The following is a 16,959-nucleotide window of genomic DNA, read 5'->3' as shown; positions in this document are numbered from 1 at the left end:
TGGTGTAGTTCAAGCATGTGAAAAGATGGTCAGGTATGTGGTGTAATGTCGATGTTCGATGCCACTACCTCGTAGACACAACTACTATCCCCCTTTAATACCCCCTCCAAAAACGCTAATGCTCGCTCAAACCACAACCATCTCATATCATATCCAAACACCCCGGAACACCACTTGAAGTCATACACACACCCTTCCCCATCCCGCCCCTACGCCACCGTCGTCCGCTTCACCCCCCTATCCGCGAGCGCGGCTTTGAGCGTATCCGCAATATCCCTCCTCCGTCTCGCCGTCTCTCTCAGCCTCTCCAACTCATCGTCCACCCTATCCGCCAAGCCTGCCAAATTTCCTTCTGCGCCCGACAGACTCCCCTGCGGCGTGTAGAACAAGCCATACCCCTTGCTCGGCGTCTCGTTATGCTCGGGCGTCATGGCGACCTGGTTGAGTTCGCGGAGGGTTACACTCTTCCTGCTCGTCGGCGGCGTGGCAAAGGGACTCTCCCGCTCTGGGATCCTTGCGCGCGACTTGCGCAGCGGGGTAGCAGCGTTGCGGGACGACGCAGACGCGGGCCGGCCGTTCTCGTTTGCAAAGTTGACTTTGCGGAGCTGGCTCTCGAGGAGGGTGATGTCATGGCCCTTCTCCTTGGTAATGTCGATGAGCTTGCCGATCGTTTTCTTGATCGCCTCGACGCTCGGCACCGCTCCCGTGTGGCCGTTCTGCGCGCTGTGAGACGCTAGCTTCGAGCGGAGCAGGATCAGCGCGTCCTCCGCCTTGCCGAGCTGCGTGAGGAGCTGCGCGTAGTCTTTCCGCAGCGCTTTCTGCTGGTCTGCGAGCTCCTTGGGCAGGCCGGCCTTGCGGAGCGCCTCGAGTTTCTCGGGGTCTTTGGCGTTGATGATGCGGCGGCGTTCTTCATTGACTTTGGACTGGAGCTTGGCGTTATCTTGGATGATGCGGACGAGCTTGGTGAGTTTGTCGACGACCTTCTGTATACCGCCCGTGGCGACTTCGTGTGAGAATTGGTCTTCGATATCCATGAGGTCTTCGATCTCGCAGAGAGACCAGTTTTCGAACCATGGGCCGTCCTGGCCGTCGTCTAGCACTTCTTCCAAGGCCGAACGATCGAGCTGGGAGTCGCGCTGCGGGTTCTCGTGGAAATCGGTAAACGCTTGCAGTGTTCGCGAGTTGAGGCCAAGCGTGTCCACCATACTATTGATGTCCCGGTAAACGATCTCGATCTGAGCCGCATGGCCGGTCTTGTTCAATGCCGCTTCGGTGTACTCTTGCCGAGCAATGAAAGGCGCGAGCGTCCTACTAGGCTCGATCTCGCTTTGAAGCTCCTGTCGTATCCGCTCGTCCTCGTCATCTACAAGGTCCGAGAAGACAGGTTGAGGCGTAGGCGGCTTGGGTTGCGGCTGAATTGATGAGCTTAATGGGTCCCGCCGCGTTCCACTGAAGAGCGAGCTCGATGACGGATTTTGATTTGTTGGAGGCCATTGAGCCCTCTGAGGCGGCGGTGTTGGTGCAGCTGAAAAGAAACTGGGCGCCGCGTTTGCCCTATTTCCAAAGATGGTATGTTTTGCTTCCTGTGATGGTGCTGATTGTTCTGATCCTTCATCGCCCGTCTGTTCTTCCTCCTCCGAGAGCTCTGATTCCTCCTCACCTTCTTCATCCTCATCTGGATTGCTCAGATCTCCGTCTTCTCCGTCCTCCGATGAAGGGAGCTCGTCCATGTCACCTGACGAAGACGGAGCCTCAATTTTGATGGGAGGACTGCCAGCAAGCGGAGGAATCTCCTCGTCCGTCTTGGAGGGTTTGGCAGTCCAGTCGGGAGGCAAAGGTGCCTCTTCCGGTTCCGGTATGGACTCTTTCTGTGGAGCAGCTTTCGGGGTCGCGCTATCTGGCCTCATACCGAACAGTCCGGTCGACGGCCTGGGAGCGGTTGCTGGAGTGGTGGAAACGAATAGCGGCACCTTATTGGCATCCTTTGCTGGAGTGGCGGGCGGCTTCGAGGCCGCGCTGGGCAATGCGGAACCAAACCCATTGCCAAAGAATGAGCCCCCAGACGGTGTGTCAGGTTTGGGTAAGTCATCTTTTGCAGATCCATCCCCCTTGGAAGTGCTCTTGAGTTCGAATTTGCCACCAAAGACTCCTGCTACTTCTTTGAGTTGGGGCTGAGGTTGAGGAGTCGGGGTCGCTTCATCCCTTCCACGGTTGCCTATGTCTGTCGAACCCGATTGCGTGGATGTGAAAGATTGGAAGGACGAGGGTGCACCAGATCCGAATAGCGAGCTACTTTGTTGTGCGGGAGTGTTACTCAATGAAGGCAGCGTAGAACCCGGACCGGTTGCTTTCGAGTCCACTGTGACCGTGGAGCCGAAGCTTGATAGCGGCTTCTGTCCTAGGCCGCCGAAAGGAGATTCCGACTTTTGCCCAAAAGCCCCAAATCCTGATTCCGACTTCTGCCGAAGCCCTCCAAAAGCTGACTGGCCATCCTTGTTGCTACTGAAACTGGAGAAAGGGGATGCGCCCGGACTCCCAGTACCAAACTTGCCGGCAGCGGCAGCGGCAGCGGCAGCAAACGGATTCGGTTTATCGCTTTGTGAGGCAGAGGCACCAGCGCCGAAAGGATTGGCTATCTTAGAAGTCTGTGAGGCTGATCCTGCAGGCGCAAAAGGATTGGACTTGGCAGGTGTTTGTGAATTTGCGCCAGGGAAGCTAGGTTTTCCAAAGTTTAAGCCGCCTGTAGGGGCCGAGGGGCTTCCAAAGGATGGGGCTCCAAAAGTTGGCTTTCCGAAAGCTGGGGTAGATTGTGGGTTTCCGAATGGCGAGCTCCGGGATGGTGTAGCCTGTCCGAAGGTAGAAGATGATGGTTGTGCTGGTTGAGACGCCGGAGCCGCTGGCGCGGTTTGGTTGACAGTGGCCGGTGAGTCTCCAGATACAAGGCCAGAATACGCGGTGCCAGCTTCAAGAGCTCTGTCCCATACAACCCACCATCCTGCCAGCAGACCTTCGTGTGTGAGCATAAAGTATGCTGGTAAGGGTGTAGGCGATTCGTCAATTTCCTCCAGCCTAGCACTGGGTCGGGATACCTTCTCTTTGGCGGAGAGATCCAGAGCTTCGCCAATCAAAGCACTATCTGTTGGGTCTTTCTTGGGTATTTGTGGAAGTGCTGCTTTCCTGTGATCGTGCAGGGTGGCCATTTGGTACTCATTAACGGTAGCCACTCCGGGACCTATGGGCTTCTGAGAACGCGTGACGACACCAACTTCTGAGGAATGAGAAGCGGTGACGATGATCATATCATCCAGGTCAGGTTCCCACTTTCTGAGTCGCTGCATATAGAAGCGAGGTGGGGATGAGCGGGTAGGGCCATCCGTGCTACTAAAGATCAATTCCCATGGAGTCTCGCGGAATGTGAAGCTGTTGTATTCCTTGTTGGTAGTAACGAGACAGTACGTTAATTGCTCAACACCATCGCGGGGAGAGTAGATCAGGAAGAGCTCCTCGTTGCTCAACCAGTTCACTGCCGAAACTGTTCAGGTTAGCGATGGCCGCAATCCAATTCGACCCAGTCAAACACTTACCGATGTAGTTGTCGTCCACTTTGGATGGGCGTGGAACTCTTGCCTTGACCTGGTCCATGGAGCTGATCAAGTGAATTGCAGCAGTTCCGTCCTCGAACCCGACCACGAATGCCTTTCCCTTGACGCTCCAGGAGGCGCACGTTACCCCTGCGTTGTGAACCGTCCTCGCGTTGCCCGTGGAGACATCTGTTATATCCAGCCGGCCTGAATCAAGGATTACTGCCATGTAATGCGCATGGCCTGCGGAAGGGTTTGGCAATAGCGCTCGAACGGAGGTGTTGTTGGTGGCGATCTGGACATCAGGCTGGGTGTTGCCTTTGAGCAAAGCGTCCACCGAGTACACTGACAAGCCCCCGTCACGTTCTGGGCTGGTAACCAGGAAATCTTCGTCAGCGGAGAAGACTACTTGTCGCAGCTGTGGGACTGGCAGTGCCGCATCCGGGGAGAAGTTTGTTACGACATCCCACTCGTTGCCCTTTTCTTGGAAGGCCTTTCGGACCTTTTCCGTCGAAGCAATGACAAGCTTGTCGGGGGAAGCTGCTGCCAGAAGCGCGCGGCGTGGCGCAACGGCCAGCAGTGTCGCAGACGGCGGAGGGAGATTGTCCGTGGACCACGGCGAGGGGAGGAGCTTGATCTTTTTGGCGCCTCCTGCACGACCAGAGCTCAATGGGGAGAATCCGAGGATCTGGGCCGTGGTCAGCAAGGCACGGCAGCTTCTCGCGTGCGGCGCATGTTTACCTCTGGCGCGACCTCGTCGAGCGGATCCTCGAGCTCAGTCACCTGCGGGGCGGACATTGTGGGGCGGGGCCTGAAGGCGGTTTGCGCAAGACGGTACTCGGGGCGGATGCCGCGCGGCGGTGATGTTAGCAGCAGCGGTCGAATGCTGGCATCGGAGCTGGCGGGCGACCTTTGCGCGACGGGCGCAGAGGGCAGGGCGCGTGGCGCGGGCGAGAGCCGGGGCGGGCTCTGGCGGAAGAGCTCGAGGCTTCGGTGGAATATGGCGCGGGAGGGGGACGGGGCCTGGCGCTCTGGCGATCACGAGCAGCGGGCTGGCGGAGCACTGGAAGCAGCTGCGTGCCGTACTTTCTTTCTGCACGTTGAATGTTTGGATGCGCCAAGGCGCTATGCAGCCGTCGCGGCCCCAGCTTGAGCTCCCCAGGCAATCGACCGCTGCGTACGCCTCACTGCCTGTCCCGCCGAACCGCCGCCTACCCACGCCCAGCTCTCCCACCCATTGACGGGAACCTCTGGACATCGCCGCCGCAGTCGACTCCCACCGACACCTCCTCTCGCGCACAGCCCTCGCCATGGCCGGCTTCGACTTCTCCAACCACAACCGCAATGCGGCCCTCCACGCCCAGGGCGTGCCCCTCCCCAAGGCGACAAGCACCGGAACTACCATTGTCGGGTGCCTCTTCGATGGCGGCGTGGTGATTGCAGCAGATACCCGTGCGACGAGCGGACCCATAGTAGCAGACAAGGTACGCTGCGGCCGCCGTACCAGTGCGTTGGCACAGGCCGGTTTCTAACAGCCTGCCAGAACTGCGAGAAGCTACACTACATCGCGCCCCAGATCTGGTGTGCAGGCGCCGGCACTGCCGCTGACACCGAGTTCACCACCGCCATCATCTCGTCCAACCTCGAGCTGCACGCCCTCTCCACCGGCCGCAAGCCGCGCGTAGTCACCTGCATGACCATGCTGAAGCAGCACCTCTTCCGCTACCAAGGCCACATCGGCGCCTACCTCGTCGTCGCTGGCGTTGACCCCACCGGCGCACACCTCTTCACCGTCCACGCCCACGGCTCTACTGACAAGCTGCCCTACGTCACCATGGGTTCTGGTTCGCTGGCTGCTATGTCCGTCTTCGAGACGCAGTGGAAGCGGAATCTGAGCAGAGACGATGCCGTTAAGCTCTGCTCCGACGCGATCCAGGCCGGTATCTGGAACGATTTGGGGTCCGGTAGCAACGTCGACGTCGCCGTCATTACAGGAGAGAAGACGACGTTGATGAGGAACTACCTTACACCCAACACCCGTGGCACCAAGGAGCGGAATTACAAGTTCGCGAGGGGCACGACTGCGGTGCTCAACGAGAAGATTATCAAGAGAGAAGAGATCAGCAAGTACGTTACTGTGCACGAGCTGCAGGACGACAGTATCACAGCAACGGCCGAGACGATGGATGTAGACTCATGAGGTGATATCGAGGGAGGGGAAGTGGAAACTGAGCGCACATGACGGCGTTTGGCATGGGAACAACATGATCAACCGCTCACCGCGGCATCACCAAGGTCGCCCATGAGTAACGGTAGATCAAACAATAACGAGGCAATGAACACTCGCAGATGTTCCTACGATATTATCCACATGACACGCCCAGCACGTGACCACTCCTGCTCAACACTTCATCTTGATTCCCCTCCTCTTCTCCGACTCCCTCCACTCAAACATGATCTGCACCCCCATGAACAACGCCACGCACGCGACGCCCAAGAAACCAAGCCCAGACCACGTACTAAATATCCCGCTCACCAAGTCCTTCAGGCCGTCCAGCCCCAGCGCAAACCCCACCAGGTTTGCCACCATCAGCAGCAGAATCTCGCCCACGGCACCAACACCGCAGAGGTAGCGATATGCATCCGGTCTATCCTTCCACTTCCGCGCCGGGAAAATGTAGCCCGCGACGACCTCCGGCAGCACAAATAGCGTGACCAGCCACCCCCACATCAGCAGCCGCAACTGAATGTCATGCCAAATCGCAATGAAGCTGAACACGACCAACTTGTTCACCACACTCCTCACCTGTCCCGCTACCCCCGGCCCCGCGCTGCCGCCCATGGGGATAAACAAATAGCGCAAAGCCCACTTGTTGAAGGACCGGTGCCAGCCGCGCCAGAAGTGCGTGACGGCGTAGTTGTCGCTCATGCAGCGCACCATGTTCTCCGGGGGGTCGATGCCATCCAGCAAGCTCCACAGGCGGAAAAAGCGCCAGGGGAGCAGGAGCTTCAGCCAGATGTGCTTGAGATTGAAGAAACCCAGCATGCTGAGCTGGGTGGGCGTGTAGGCCGTGAAATCGGGCCGCGCGTGGAAGATGGCGACCATGTACATGAAGTGGATCATTATTTCCATGTTGAGGAGGCAGATGACGAAGCGCGCGGCGTAGAGCGCGGTGCGTTTGGGCGTGATGCTGTGGGGCCGGTACCGCAGTTGGGAGACGTAGTCGTTGAAGGTGAGGATGGGGCCCGCCAGGTAGAGCGGGGAGTACAGCGTGTAGGCGAAGTAGGTGCGGAATGAGTAGTCTGCGGGTTTTGCGGCGAGGGCGACGCGGTCGCGCTCGGAGAGGTTGGCGGGGTCGAGCTGTTTCTTCTTGGAGTTATTATTAGCGCGGAGGGGGGAGGGAGGCGAGGGGGCGCACGAACCTCGAGAGAGCTGGTGCTGGGCGAGGCGTTGCTCCAGTAGTAGTCCATGTTGAAGCTGATGAGGCGCAGGACGGTGAAGTTGAAGAGGACTTCCCAACGGGGGATGAGACCGCCGAAGCTGTCGAGCGTGTGACCGAAGTTGGTTGCCGGCTGCTCTTTCTCGGACGTACGGGACGAAGGGAGAAATGTGCCCAGAATGGCGGCATAGGAGTAGCCTTTGCCAAACTCATTGGCGAAGAGGATGCCTACTCCGAATATCCAGGTTGCGGCGGGAACATAGGGCCGAGGAAGCTTTGTGGCGATGCAGTAGTTCAAGTATAGGATTGCTACAATCTTGAATGCGGAGAATCCATGGAGGGCTGCGATGAAGAGAACGGTGAATGGCACGTCGAAAGAGATTCTTTGGTTCATACGCGCATCCGCTGCAGCAGATGGGCTGAGGCCCATCGTCAGGCCATTGGCACTGGAGGACCCGACCTGCGTGTACGTGCCTGCTCTCCAGAAACCATCGTAAAGCGTTCGGAGTACGGGATGTAGAAGCACTACGAAGAAGAGAGGAATGATGTTTGATCTGAAGCTGGAGTATTGGAGATCCGTATTGTCCTGGGGAGAGTACTCAGTACAAAACCCATACCATAGGTCGCAGGAAGCTTACCACTTTGCGGCCAGGTATCCAGCCGTCGGATAGCAAGTGTTCAAATTTTGAATAGTTTGGATGCGATTCTGAAGAATGGTTAATACGAGACCTCGTGATGACTGTCGTTCCAATTCACCCACCTTTAGACACGTCTACGACTGCTTTGATCATGAAAAAGACACAGAGGCTGACGAGCACGAGATAGGTCTTGAACTCGAGTGTGTGCCATTTTGAAGGCTGCACATCCTCTACCGAGTGCCTGCTCTTGACTTGACCATTCCTAACAGGCAGCGATTGCGCAGGGTCCAGCTCGGTGAGCTCGAGGGCCTCCTTTGGCGGGGCATTGGCGGGCACGACGAAGCGGGTGTCCAGGGCATCCAGAGAATAGAGCTGGCGCAGGTATCGTAGTGCCATTGTCAGTTATTGGGTCCAGCCGGGCATGTTCTGTTGCCGCCTGGAGTGGGATGGCGCTGCGGCGGCGAGGGAGGACAGCTCGACGTTCGCCAACCAACCACAAAGTTTCGACCGCATGCTCGCGATGCGACTTGAGCTCCTACACGCAATCCGACCTTCCGCCGCGACACAGCCGCACGCACGCGCATAAGCAGCCAGGCATCACGCGTCATTTGCTGTATTGAATCCGCTAGAGCTTTGCAAGGCTCCAGAAGTCGCGACCGTCGCGCGCAATGAACACGCTCAATTCCTCGTCCGCGCCCGCGGCGGGCGAATACGCTGGAGGTGAGCTGCACGCACCACGCTCAGCACGCGCAACCTGACTGAACCTTTAGACGAGGTCGCCGCCATTGTGCTCGACCCCGGCTATTCGAGCATCCGCGCCGGCTTCGCCGGCGAGGACGTCCCCAAATCCGTCTGCCCCAGCTTCTACGGCCAGATTGATTCCGACTCTGGCTCACAATACCTTTATGGCGAGAATGCGATACATACACCGGCACCCCACCTCCAAATAAAGAACTACTGGGGCTCAGATGGCATCGTGGAGGACTGGGACACGGCATCCAAGGTCTGGGAGTACGCCATAACGTCGCGGTTGACGGGCGCAAGGGCCGGGGACCCTGCGAAGAATGGCCTGAACGACGGTCCGAAAGAGAACGGAAACGGCGACGCTATGGAGGTGGATATGGAGACGATCGAGAACCAGGAGAAGCCGCTCGAGGAGAGCCCGCTCCTGATGACGGAGCCGGGCTGGAACCCTACAAAGGCACGCGAGAAGGCCATTGAGATCGCCATGGAGGAATGGGGCACACCCGCCTTCTACCTCCAGAAGACGGGCGTGCTGGCGGCCTTCGCATCAGGCAAAGCCTCCGGCATCATCATTGACGTCGGCGCATCACACACCTCCGTCACACCCGTACTGGACGGCATGGTCCTAAAGAAGGGCGTGCAAAAGTCCCCCCTCGCAGGGAACTTTGTCTCCAACCAGATCCGCCTCGGTTTCAAGCAGTCGCAGCCCGAGATCCCACTCACACCTCACTACCTCGTCAAGTCCAAGACGCCCGTCGACGCTGGCATGCCCGCCCAGGCCATCTACAAGACCTTCGACATTCCACCAACAGACTCTTTCCGCCACTACCAGGAAGAGCGCGTCCTCACCGAATACAAAGAGTCCGTTGTAGAAATCTGGCCAGGCCCCGGCCGCCTCTCCAACGGCACCAACGAGGAAATCGCGAAAAGCATGCCGGGCCGGCCCTTCGAGATGCCCGACGGCTGGAACCAGGTCTTTGGGGTAGACCGCTTCCGGGCTGCCGAGGGCCTCTTCGACGCCAACGCTGCCCTCACCGACGACGCGAATCCCCGGCCAAAGGACGAGCACACGATCCCGCGCCTCGTGCAGGCCGCTGTGCAACAGGTCGATGCGGACCAGCGCCCGCTGCTCCTGCAGAACATTGTCGTCACGGGCGGCTCCACGCTTCTCTACAAGCTGGGCGACCGGTTGAACTACGAAATCAACGCGCTCTACCCGAGCACGAGGAACAAGCTGATCGCGCCTGGGCCAGTGGTGGAGAGGAAGTATGCCGCTTGGATTGGAGGCAGCATTCTGGCGAGTCTGGGGAGTTTCCACCAGCTGTGGATAAGCCGGAAGGAGTACGAGGAGCACGGCGCGAACATTGTGGAAAAGAGATGCAGGTAAGAAATTGTACGGAGGTTGGTGTAGCGTGGTGAGAGGAGTGGAAGCGCTTCATTACCGAATGGTGCGGATTGTTGCAGAACTTTGTGGGCATCAGTATATGCTCGTATGTAGAATTATGGTCGTTGACATCTCGATTTCATACTGAAGGTCCGCATCGTCTGTAACATGCCTGCTCGAAGCTCTAGACCTAGCTGTAGGACGAGCAGGGAGTACAGAGACGGAGAAACGCACCATCATATAAGCGAGCACAAATGGCGGGGCTACCTTTACTATCTTTCCTCCCACTATGCGGGGTTCTTTCTGTCGCTCACATTCGCTTGCTCGTGGTAATCCCGATGCCTACTGAAAAATGCGGTTCATTAATGCCAGCGCTGTGGACTGGTCACCCACCACAGCATCCTCCATCAGCGCACCCACCACCTGCCCGCCTGCACGGCCCACGCTGCTGCCTCTGGCCATCCTCAGGTACACGCTAATCGCCCTAGCGCTGCCCACCTTCCCACACCAAAGTCACGCATTTCCCAGCATATATATATTTAACAATCGGCAAAACTGATTGTGCAGTGCGAGGATTTGTACGAACCCATTTCTTGCCTTTTACCAGAAGTGGCCGCGAGTCCCGCACCTCACTGCACTTACTCAATCTTTGGAAACAACATCGCTCGCGCTACGCGGGTTCGATTCTCTGTTTTGTTTTTGCCTTTTTGCTGACTTTTTATCCTGTTTTTGCATCGCCGACAAGCTCGACCCTATGGAAGTGGTTCGTTCTGATTAGTTCCTTTTTCGTGCGTGAAATAGCGAAGACATTGTTTGGGCTGAAGGTAATGCAAGTATTTGTACTTGCTGGATGCGGCATGTTGGAGACGCACTTTGGCTGGAACGACCATGTGTTTGATCATCACATCGTGATTCGTAGCATGACCGCGACGAAGTATATATGAACTTAGAATGCCTCCTGCACCCCAGGCCTTCTCCGCTCAATCGCCAACACCATATCCACAAACCTCCTCCCCAGCGGCTCCTTCCGCCTCGCACTCAACAGCGCCGCACTCTTGAGCACATTCTTGATCTGCCTGCCGTTCAGCTCTACCTCTGCCAACTCATCCAAATCCCCCTCGCCCCACGCCTGCGGCACTTCCAGCCCCTCCACAAAGTTCGCCCAGATGGTGCGTCGCGAGCTCGCCGTGAGCGCCGGATACGACATGCTGACGTGGATGCGCGACTGGAACGCGGGATCGATGTTGGCAATGCGGTTGGTGGTGAGGAACAGGATGCCCTCGTAATACTCGAGCACGCGAAGGAAGATGGAGACGAGCTTGTTGCGCTCGAGGGAGTGCATAGAGCGGGCTTCGAGGAAGACGTCGCATTCGTCGATGAGAAGGACAGCGCGCCATTTGGCGACCATTTCGAGGATGTTGGTGAGTTGTCGCTCGACGCGGTCGGGGTCTGTGGGGGTCAGCGGCTGCGGGTTGGGTGGATAAGGTGCGTGGAGCGAGGGTTGAACTTGACTTACTGATGCCTAGATCGCCCGCGGACATCATGTATAGTGGCGCTTGCATGTGCTCTGCCACTGATTCCGCAGTCAGGGTCTTGCCTACACCTGGAGGTCCGCTGAGGAGGGTGATATGGCCACGTCCTTTGCCGGAGATTACGTCGTCGAAGACGCCTTGGTTCATGGCTTGTGACTCTGCGAAGGAGAGGATGAGCTCCTTCTGGTCTTCTGGGAGGACTAGCGAAGAGAAGGCATTGTCGTCGAACTTGATGCTGGATATCAGATCCAGGTAGAATAGTAGCCATTGTTTCTTCTTGAGGGAGTATCCCCGCACGCGGGGGAGGCAGATGAGCTGCAGCTCCGGAGTGAGACGGAGACGCTTTGTTTCCATCTCGTTCGGTTGACCGAAAGTGTACTTGGCTGCTTTTGGGATATCGACAGTGAAGGATTTGGGAGCGCACTCAGGTTCAGGGAGACCCTCTTTTGCGGCGAGCGGCTCTATGTGGCCTACGTAACGTGGTGAATAGTGGCGGAAGGTGTCCGAATCAACGATGATACGGCCGGAGCAGTTGGTCAACACCTCCTTGCCCTCCTTGTCCCACGTCACCGCGAAGCCATCATACTCCTTGTAGTGGCAGCCGGCTAGCTCTTCGAACGCCTTACCGCGCTGCACAAGAATTTCGCGAATTTCCTTCTTCTGTGGGTGGAAACTCAACGGCAGTGCTGCTAGCCCTACAATCTTGGTTGTCCCAAGAAATTCCCAAATATTGATCTGCTCGATACTGCGTCCGAAGTGACTACCGTTCCAGTCGACAGCTTCGGCGGTCAATTGGTACGCGTTCCCGCATTGTGTCTCGATGTACTTTCCACGTCTCAACTTCAACGCCATCGGTGCGCCTTTGTGAGAGCTGGAGAAAATTATGTCGCCGGGCTGGAAGATAGTCCAGGCATGCTCGTAGGTGACGACGCCCTTCTCCACGTAGTCCTGAAACGACTTGATGACATCCTTGAGCTCTTCTCGCAAAACGTCGTAGAGGAGCTCGATATGCTGCCGAGTGATGTCGTCGAGGTCCGTCCTCTCGCGAAACGTACACAATTTTGCCCACCGATGTACGAACGGCTCGAACGGCGCTTCGAACTCCAACCGCTTCAACGAACAACACACTCCCGGGTAGCCATCCAAGACGTGCTTCTCAAGTACGTCCTTTAGCCATGGTGACTGCACGATGAGGCTGTGGATCTCGTACTTCTTCCGTGAATCCTGCGCTTTCTGCAGGCGTGTGATGAGGGCGTGCTGGGCGGTCTGCGCATTTTCTGCAGCTTCGGCGACATCGGCAGGCTCTTTGTCGAGCCAAGTCCATTTGCGGTTGCTGTCCTGGGGCCCTTGGTAGAGGGTTGTTGTGGTTGAGAGCGACCCTTCTGGGGCATCAGCCTTGCCATGGGTGCCGTTGGGAGCGTCTGGAGCAACCATTGTGAATATTTTGGTGTAAAGAAGCTAGATAACAGCTGGGAGTAGACACTGCTGAAGCAATGAGACGAAATGAATTGCTTTGGCTTGGGTAAGAGGAATGAGCCAACAATGACCATATTTATATCACTCATTTCCTCGATGTTGTTCTCCAGGCACCAGTACTCAACCTCTCCACTACCGCCCTTCACGTTGCGCTCCTCTGCACATCAAACAGCTAGCCACATTACGCGTCAGTGTGGCAAATCCTTTACATCGGCATGTTACTATTGGTAACTACTCAAGTAGGATTGCAGGGTGAGTGGGAAAAGGGCAACAGATCAGTGCGTATCACAGACGCTTGTGGGATATTGGATCAGCAGACGGGTGTGGCTGCCTGCGCCACTGTGGCCAATCGGAAGGATGAGGCAAAGCGGTTGCTCTACTATCGCGGACCGTAAATACTGTGAGCTCAAGCAAGCACCAGCCAACCGGTGAAGAGGGTGTACTAGGGTTAGCTGCAAGGCTGCACGGCAAAGGGGGGTCGACCGCGCATGACGCGCACCTGGAAAGACAGCCTACAGGGACAGACGGCAAAATAATTCTGTGAAGATGACTCTTTCCCCTAACATGGCAGTGAGATACCCTTCGAGTGGCTAGAATGATTGTGGCTCCGCTGTCGTTGCGAAGCGTGATCAATTCACTTGGCTGTGAGCGGGTAACGATGCTTGCGGGATTGTGAAGACAACAATGCTCTTTGATTGATACTGCAATATTAATGCAGTGATGAATTGTATCTGGACAGAGATTCCCTTCTGTGAGGGGAGCTTGAAAAGGCAGAGAGCAGTCGGGGGGTTGTTGGGTGGAGGCGGGTCGCAGACGCCTCGGAGGTGGGAGGTGTGGCGCCAAGCTATGGCTGTGCGCGCTTCTCAAAGGCCCCGCGTGCGTCAACCCGCTGGAGGGAGCACTCAGAAAGGCCAGATACAGCTCCACGCCCCGCGCAGCCACTGGAACTATCCTCGACTGTCCCTGACTTCCCGCGACAAGCTGCACCAGCTCGGTCAGTCTCAATGGAGGCGGCTTCGGCGCGGATGGCCGCCCGCGACCGCTACGGCGGGTGGGGGGAGGCGCCGACTTCACAGCTGCAGCGCTTCATATGTGCGACGCTACCCTTGGCCTTCATACACGGCGCGATCGCTGACGGCTGTGCGCAGTAAACGCTTGTGATCCGCAGAACTTCGAACCGAACCTGGCCTTGAACCTCGAGATCAGCGACCTGATCAACACGAAGAAGGGCTCCACGTGCGCAATGGCACTATCCAGCATGTGGATCTCCGCTGACAGCAAGTTGCAGACCGCGGGAAGCAGCCGTCACCATCGTCCACTACGTGAACCACCGCAACCAGAACGTGGCCTTGCTTGCGCTTAATGTACGGCCACACGCTGCTGTTCCCGACCACATGGCTGACTGCAACGTAGCTCCTCGACATCTGCGTCAAGAACTGCGGTTACCCCTTCCACCTCCAGATCAGCACCAAGGAATTCCTCAACGAGCTCGTCCGTCGCTTTCCCGAGCGCCCTCCAGTCCATCCCACTCGCGTGCAGAACAGGATACTCGAGCTGATAGAGGAATGGCGGCAGACCATATGTCAGACCTCGCGGTACAAGGAAGACCTCGGCTTTATCAGGGACATGCACCGTCTGCTCAGCTACAAGGGCTATGTGTTCCCTGAAGTTCGGAGAGAAGATGCGGCAGTCTTGAATCCCAGCGACGTAGGTAGCGCAAGTGATGCGATTGCGGGCCATACTAATTGGGTAACAGAATCTGAGGTCAGCCGAGGAGATGGAAGAGGAGGAACGAGAGGCGCAATCAGCAAAGCTCCAGGAGCTCATTCGGCGCGGAGGCCCGCAGGACTTGCAGGAGGCCAACAAGCTGATGAAAGTCATGGCGGGATACGACACTAGGAACAAAACAGATTGGCGAGCAAAGGCGGCAGAAGAAGTTTCGCGGATACAACAGAAAGCCAAGATCCTCGAGGAAATGCTGCAGGGCTACAAACCCGGAGACGAGATCAAAGAAGGTGACGTGTTCGAGGTACGCCAACCAGCTGGTCCAAGAGTGGCATCGGAATTGCTAATGAACACAGGAACTGGCCAACGCGCTCCAGAGTGCACATCCAAAGATTCAGAAGATGTGCGAAGAAGAGTCCGAGGACACGGAAGCCGTAGCTAAGCTATTCGAAATAAACGACAGCATAAACCGAACAATAGAGCGCTATAAGCTGTTCAAAAAGGGCGACATCGAAGCCGCAAACAGGATTCCCCAGGGCACCCTGGGTACGAGCGGGGCCGGTGTCTCCAAGGGCCCCAACAACGAGCTCAATCTGATTGACTTTGACTCTGAACCAGCGCCAGCAGCATCAAACTCGGCATCTGGGGGTACAGAACAGCCTGCGCAGAAGGGCAATGCGCTGGAGGATGATCTGCTAGGTCTCTCTCTTGGCGGTTCGAACTACGGTCAAAGCGGCAGTATATCACTGGGCGGATCCAATGGCTCAGGTGAGCATGTCTAAACGGGCATCTGAATGCAAGCTGACTTTCACACAGTGCTTGGACTCTCTGGTATGGCAGTCCCGCAGTCACCAGCTCACCCGCAACAGCAAAGTACTGCACAGTCGATCGTCGACCTATTCGGTTCAACGTCGAACTCTGGCCCTGCTCAACAAATCCCATCCCCTCTACCATCCGCACGTGCTCAACCTCTGCCACAACCCGTTCGCACCCCTGATCCTTTCGCTGCTCTAAACTCGCCCACGCCCCGGCAAGGCTCGCCTATGAACTTCCAACAGTCTGTGAAGCCACCACCTGCGGCATCCGGGACTGTAGATCTCCTTGGTGGCGCAATACCTGCGCTGACTTCAAGCTTGGCACAGAGTACCTCCGCAGCAGCCAACGACGACGACGAATGGACATTCGCCTCAGCGGTGCCTGACACTTCGAAAGAGATTACAGTCAACAACACATTGATCAACGTGGTCTTCAAGGTCTCTAGGGAGTCAGAGACTGTACTCCTAATACAAAACCACGTATCGAACAACACACCCCAACCTATATCAAACTTGACTTTTCAAGTCGCAGCATCAAAGGTATGCTTGATTTCCATCGCTGATCAAGGACTCATGGCTGACCCGGTGTTAGGGCGCTCAGTTACAACTAGAACATCAATCGGGTGTCAACCTTGCTCCCAATCAACGCAACGGTATCACGCAAAACATACGACTGACTGGCGTACAACGAGGGTCTGGTAACAGTATCAAGATGAGGTGGAAAGTGACCTACTCAGTAGGAGGACAAAGCAAAAACGAGATGGGCGAGATTGCCTCGCTGGGCGTCTCGTGACGATCATGAAAGCCAAGATTATTGTATTTCGATTCCCGTCTGGTATTCGATGCATTTCAGCGGCATGTTTGAAACGTGCGTGGGGTGCAGGAGGCTTGCGATTGATAGACAGTGTTGAGATTCAAAGCACGATGTTCCTTCGCAGACTTGTGCATGACATTCCTTCCCATATTGATTCACGAGGTCGTCCACCCGATGCCGCCGACTGCGCTATCCCTGCCGCAAATCATCGCTGCATTTCAATGCGGACCAGTCACAAACAAGTGACAGGTCGACGGGTTTCTCCGACTTCATTTTCGCGCTAATTGAACGGGGTCTAGCATGCTCCTCAGCTTTCACTGTGTTTACTTGTTTCAGTGCTCCTATTGGCTGAGAACCCCAATTCGCTTGAGAAGCCATTGCTTCTGGAAAACCTCTTGTTCCTCACCACGCCCAGGATGATTCCGACAACAGTGGCCACCTCCTATGTTTCAGCGGCATGCGCGTCGGCTACTTGATCATTTATCTAAGGGTAGCCATTCACGCCCGGTGGCTCTGGCGACGACTCTCGCTAGGGTGCCACAGGAGAGGCCCAGTGGAGGATGGCCATGTTGATATGCTTGGAGAGCGTCTGTGTGTACAAGCCATGGCTTTCAAATGCCTGTCACTCCCCCATGGCTTCTTTTCCCCGTCTCATGTCTCTTTCACTACTTTCTTCTACTTCTTCTCAGTCATTTCCTGCCTTCTTCATCATTGTACATTCTCTCCTTCTCATATCATCAACATTCCTAATTTCAGCTATGCACTCCCTCTTCTCTATCCTCTCAATCCTCATCTTCCTAGCGCAAACCA

The 16,959-nt window shown here is 56.5% G+C and overlaps 6 protein-coding genes across 6 annotated transcripts; 3 read left to right on the top strand and 3 right to left on the bottom strand.

Annotated features, from left to right (window-relative positions):
• Positions 1-40: 40 nt before the first annotated feature.
• CC84DRAFT_1156652 (uncharacterized protein) lies at positions 41-4,645 on the bottom strand. Its single transcript, XM_018176981.1, has 3 exons — positions 4,323-4,645; positions 3,585-4,269; positions 41-3,532 (listed from the first exon to the last, which is right to left on the bottom strand). Exons 1-3 carry the CDS (start codon positions 4,377-4,379, stop codon positions 210-212), a joined length of 4,065 nt encoding a protein of 1,354 aa, XP_018030023.1. The 5' UTR covers positions 4,380-4,645; the 3' UTR covers positions 41-209.
• A 246-nt stretch (positions 4,646-4,891) lies between these two features.
• Positions 4,892-5,781, top strand: CC84DRAFT_1191066 (N-terminal nucleophile aminohydrolase; the record flags this gene model as incomplete). The annotated part of the gene is made up of 2 exons (XM_018181161.1): positions 4,892-5,065; positions 5,125-5,781. The coding sequence occupies 2 exons, from the start codon at positions 4,892-4,894 to the stop codon at positions 5,779-5,781; spliced, it is 831 nt and encodes a 276-aa protein (XP_018030022.1).
• Positions 5,782-5,935: 154 nt separating this feature from the next.
• CC84DRAFT_1169183 (MBOAT-domain-containing protein) lies at positions 5,936-8,187 on the bottom strand. The gene is made up of 4 exons (XM_018179590.1): positions 7,782-8,187; positions 7,660-7,727; positions 7,005-7,607; positions 5,936-6,948 (listed from the first exon to the last, which is right to left on the bottom strand). Exons 1-4 carry the CDS (start codon positions 8,053-8,055, stop codon positions 5,983-5,985), a joined length of 1,911 nt encoding a protein of 636 aa, XP_018030021.1. The 5' UTR covers positions 8,056-8,187; the 3' UTR covers positions 5,936-5,982.
• Positions 8,058-10,047, top strand: CC84DRAFT_1130522 (Actin/actin-like protein). Its single transcript, XM_018175862.1, has 2 exons — positions 8,058-8,379; positions 8,430-10,047. The coding sequence occupies exons 1-2, from the start codon at positions 8,328-8,330 to the stop codon at positions 9,788-9,790; spliced, it is 1,413 nt and encodes a 470-aa protein (XP_018030020.1). The 5' UTR covers positions 8,058-8,327; the 3' UTR covers positions 9,791-10,047.
• Positions 10,048-10,457: 410 nt separating this feature from the next.
• CC84DRAFT_1169181 (P-loop containing nucleoside triphosphate hydrolase protein) lies at positions 10,458-12,838 on the bottom strand. The gene is made up of 2 exons (XM_018179589.1): positions 11,304-12,838; positions 10,458-11,236 (listed from the first exon to the last, which is right to left on the bottom strand). The coding sequence occupies exons 1-2, from the start codon at positions 12,751-12,753 to the stop codon at positions 10,734-10,736; spliced, it is 1,953 nt and encodes a 650-aa protein (XP_018030019.1). The 5' UTR covers positions 12,754-12,838; the 3' UTR covers positions 10,458-10,733.
• Positions 12,839-13,694: 856 nt separating this feature from the next.
• CC84DRAFT_1169180 (VHS-domain-containing protein) lies at positions 13,695-16,271 on the top strand. Its single transcript, XM_018179588.1, has 8 exons — positions 13,695-13,887; positions 13,944-14,031; positions 14,084-14,159; positions 14,209-14,502; positions 14,552-14,824; positions 14,877-15,288; positions 15,337-15,875; positions 15,928-16,271. The coding sequence occupies exons 1-8, from the start codon at positions 13,800-13,802 to the stop codon at positions 16,126-16,128; spliced, it is 1,971 nt and encodes a 656-aa protein (XP_018030018.1). The 5' UTR covers positions 13,695-13,799; the 3' UTR covers positions 16,129-16,271.
• The last annotated feature ends 688 nt before the right edge of the window (positions 16,272-16,959 follow it).

This window comes from Paraphaeosphaeria sporulosa, assembly GCF_001642045.1.
Source record: "Paraphaeosphaeria sporulosa strain AP3s5-JAC2a unplaced genomic scaffold CC84scaffold_14, whole genome shotgun sequence".
Classification (NCBI taxonomy): Eukaryota; Fungi; Ascomycota; class Dothideomycetes; order Pleosporales; family Didymosphaeriaceae; genus Paraphaeosphaeria; species Paraphaeosphaeria sporulosa.
The sequence above is the reverse complement of the archived record's forward strand: the minus strand, read 5'-3'. Positions and strand labels throughout refer to the sequence as shown.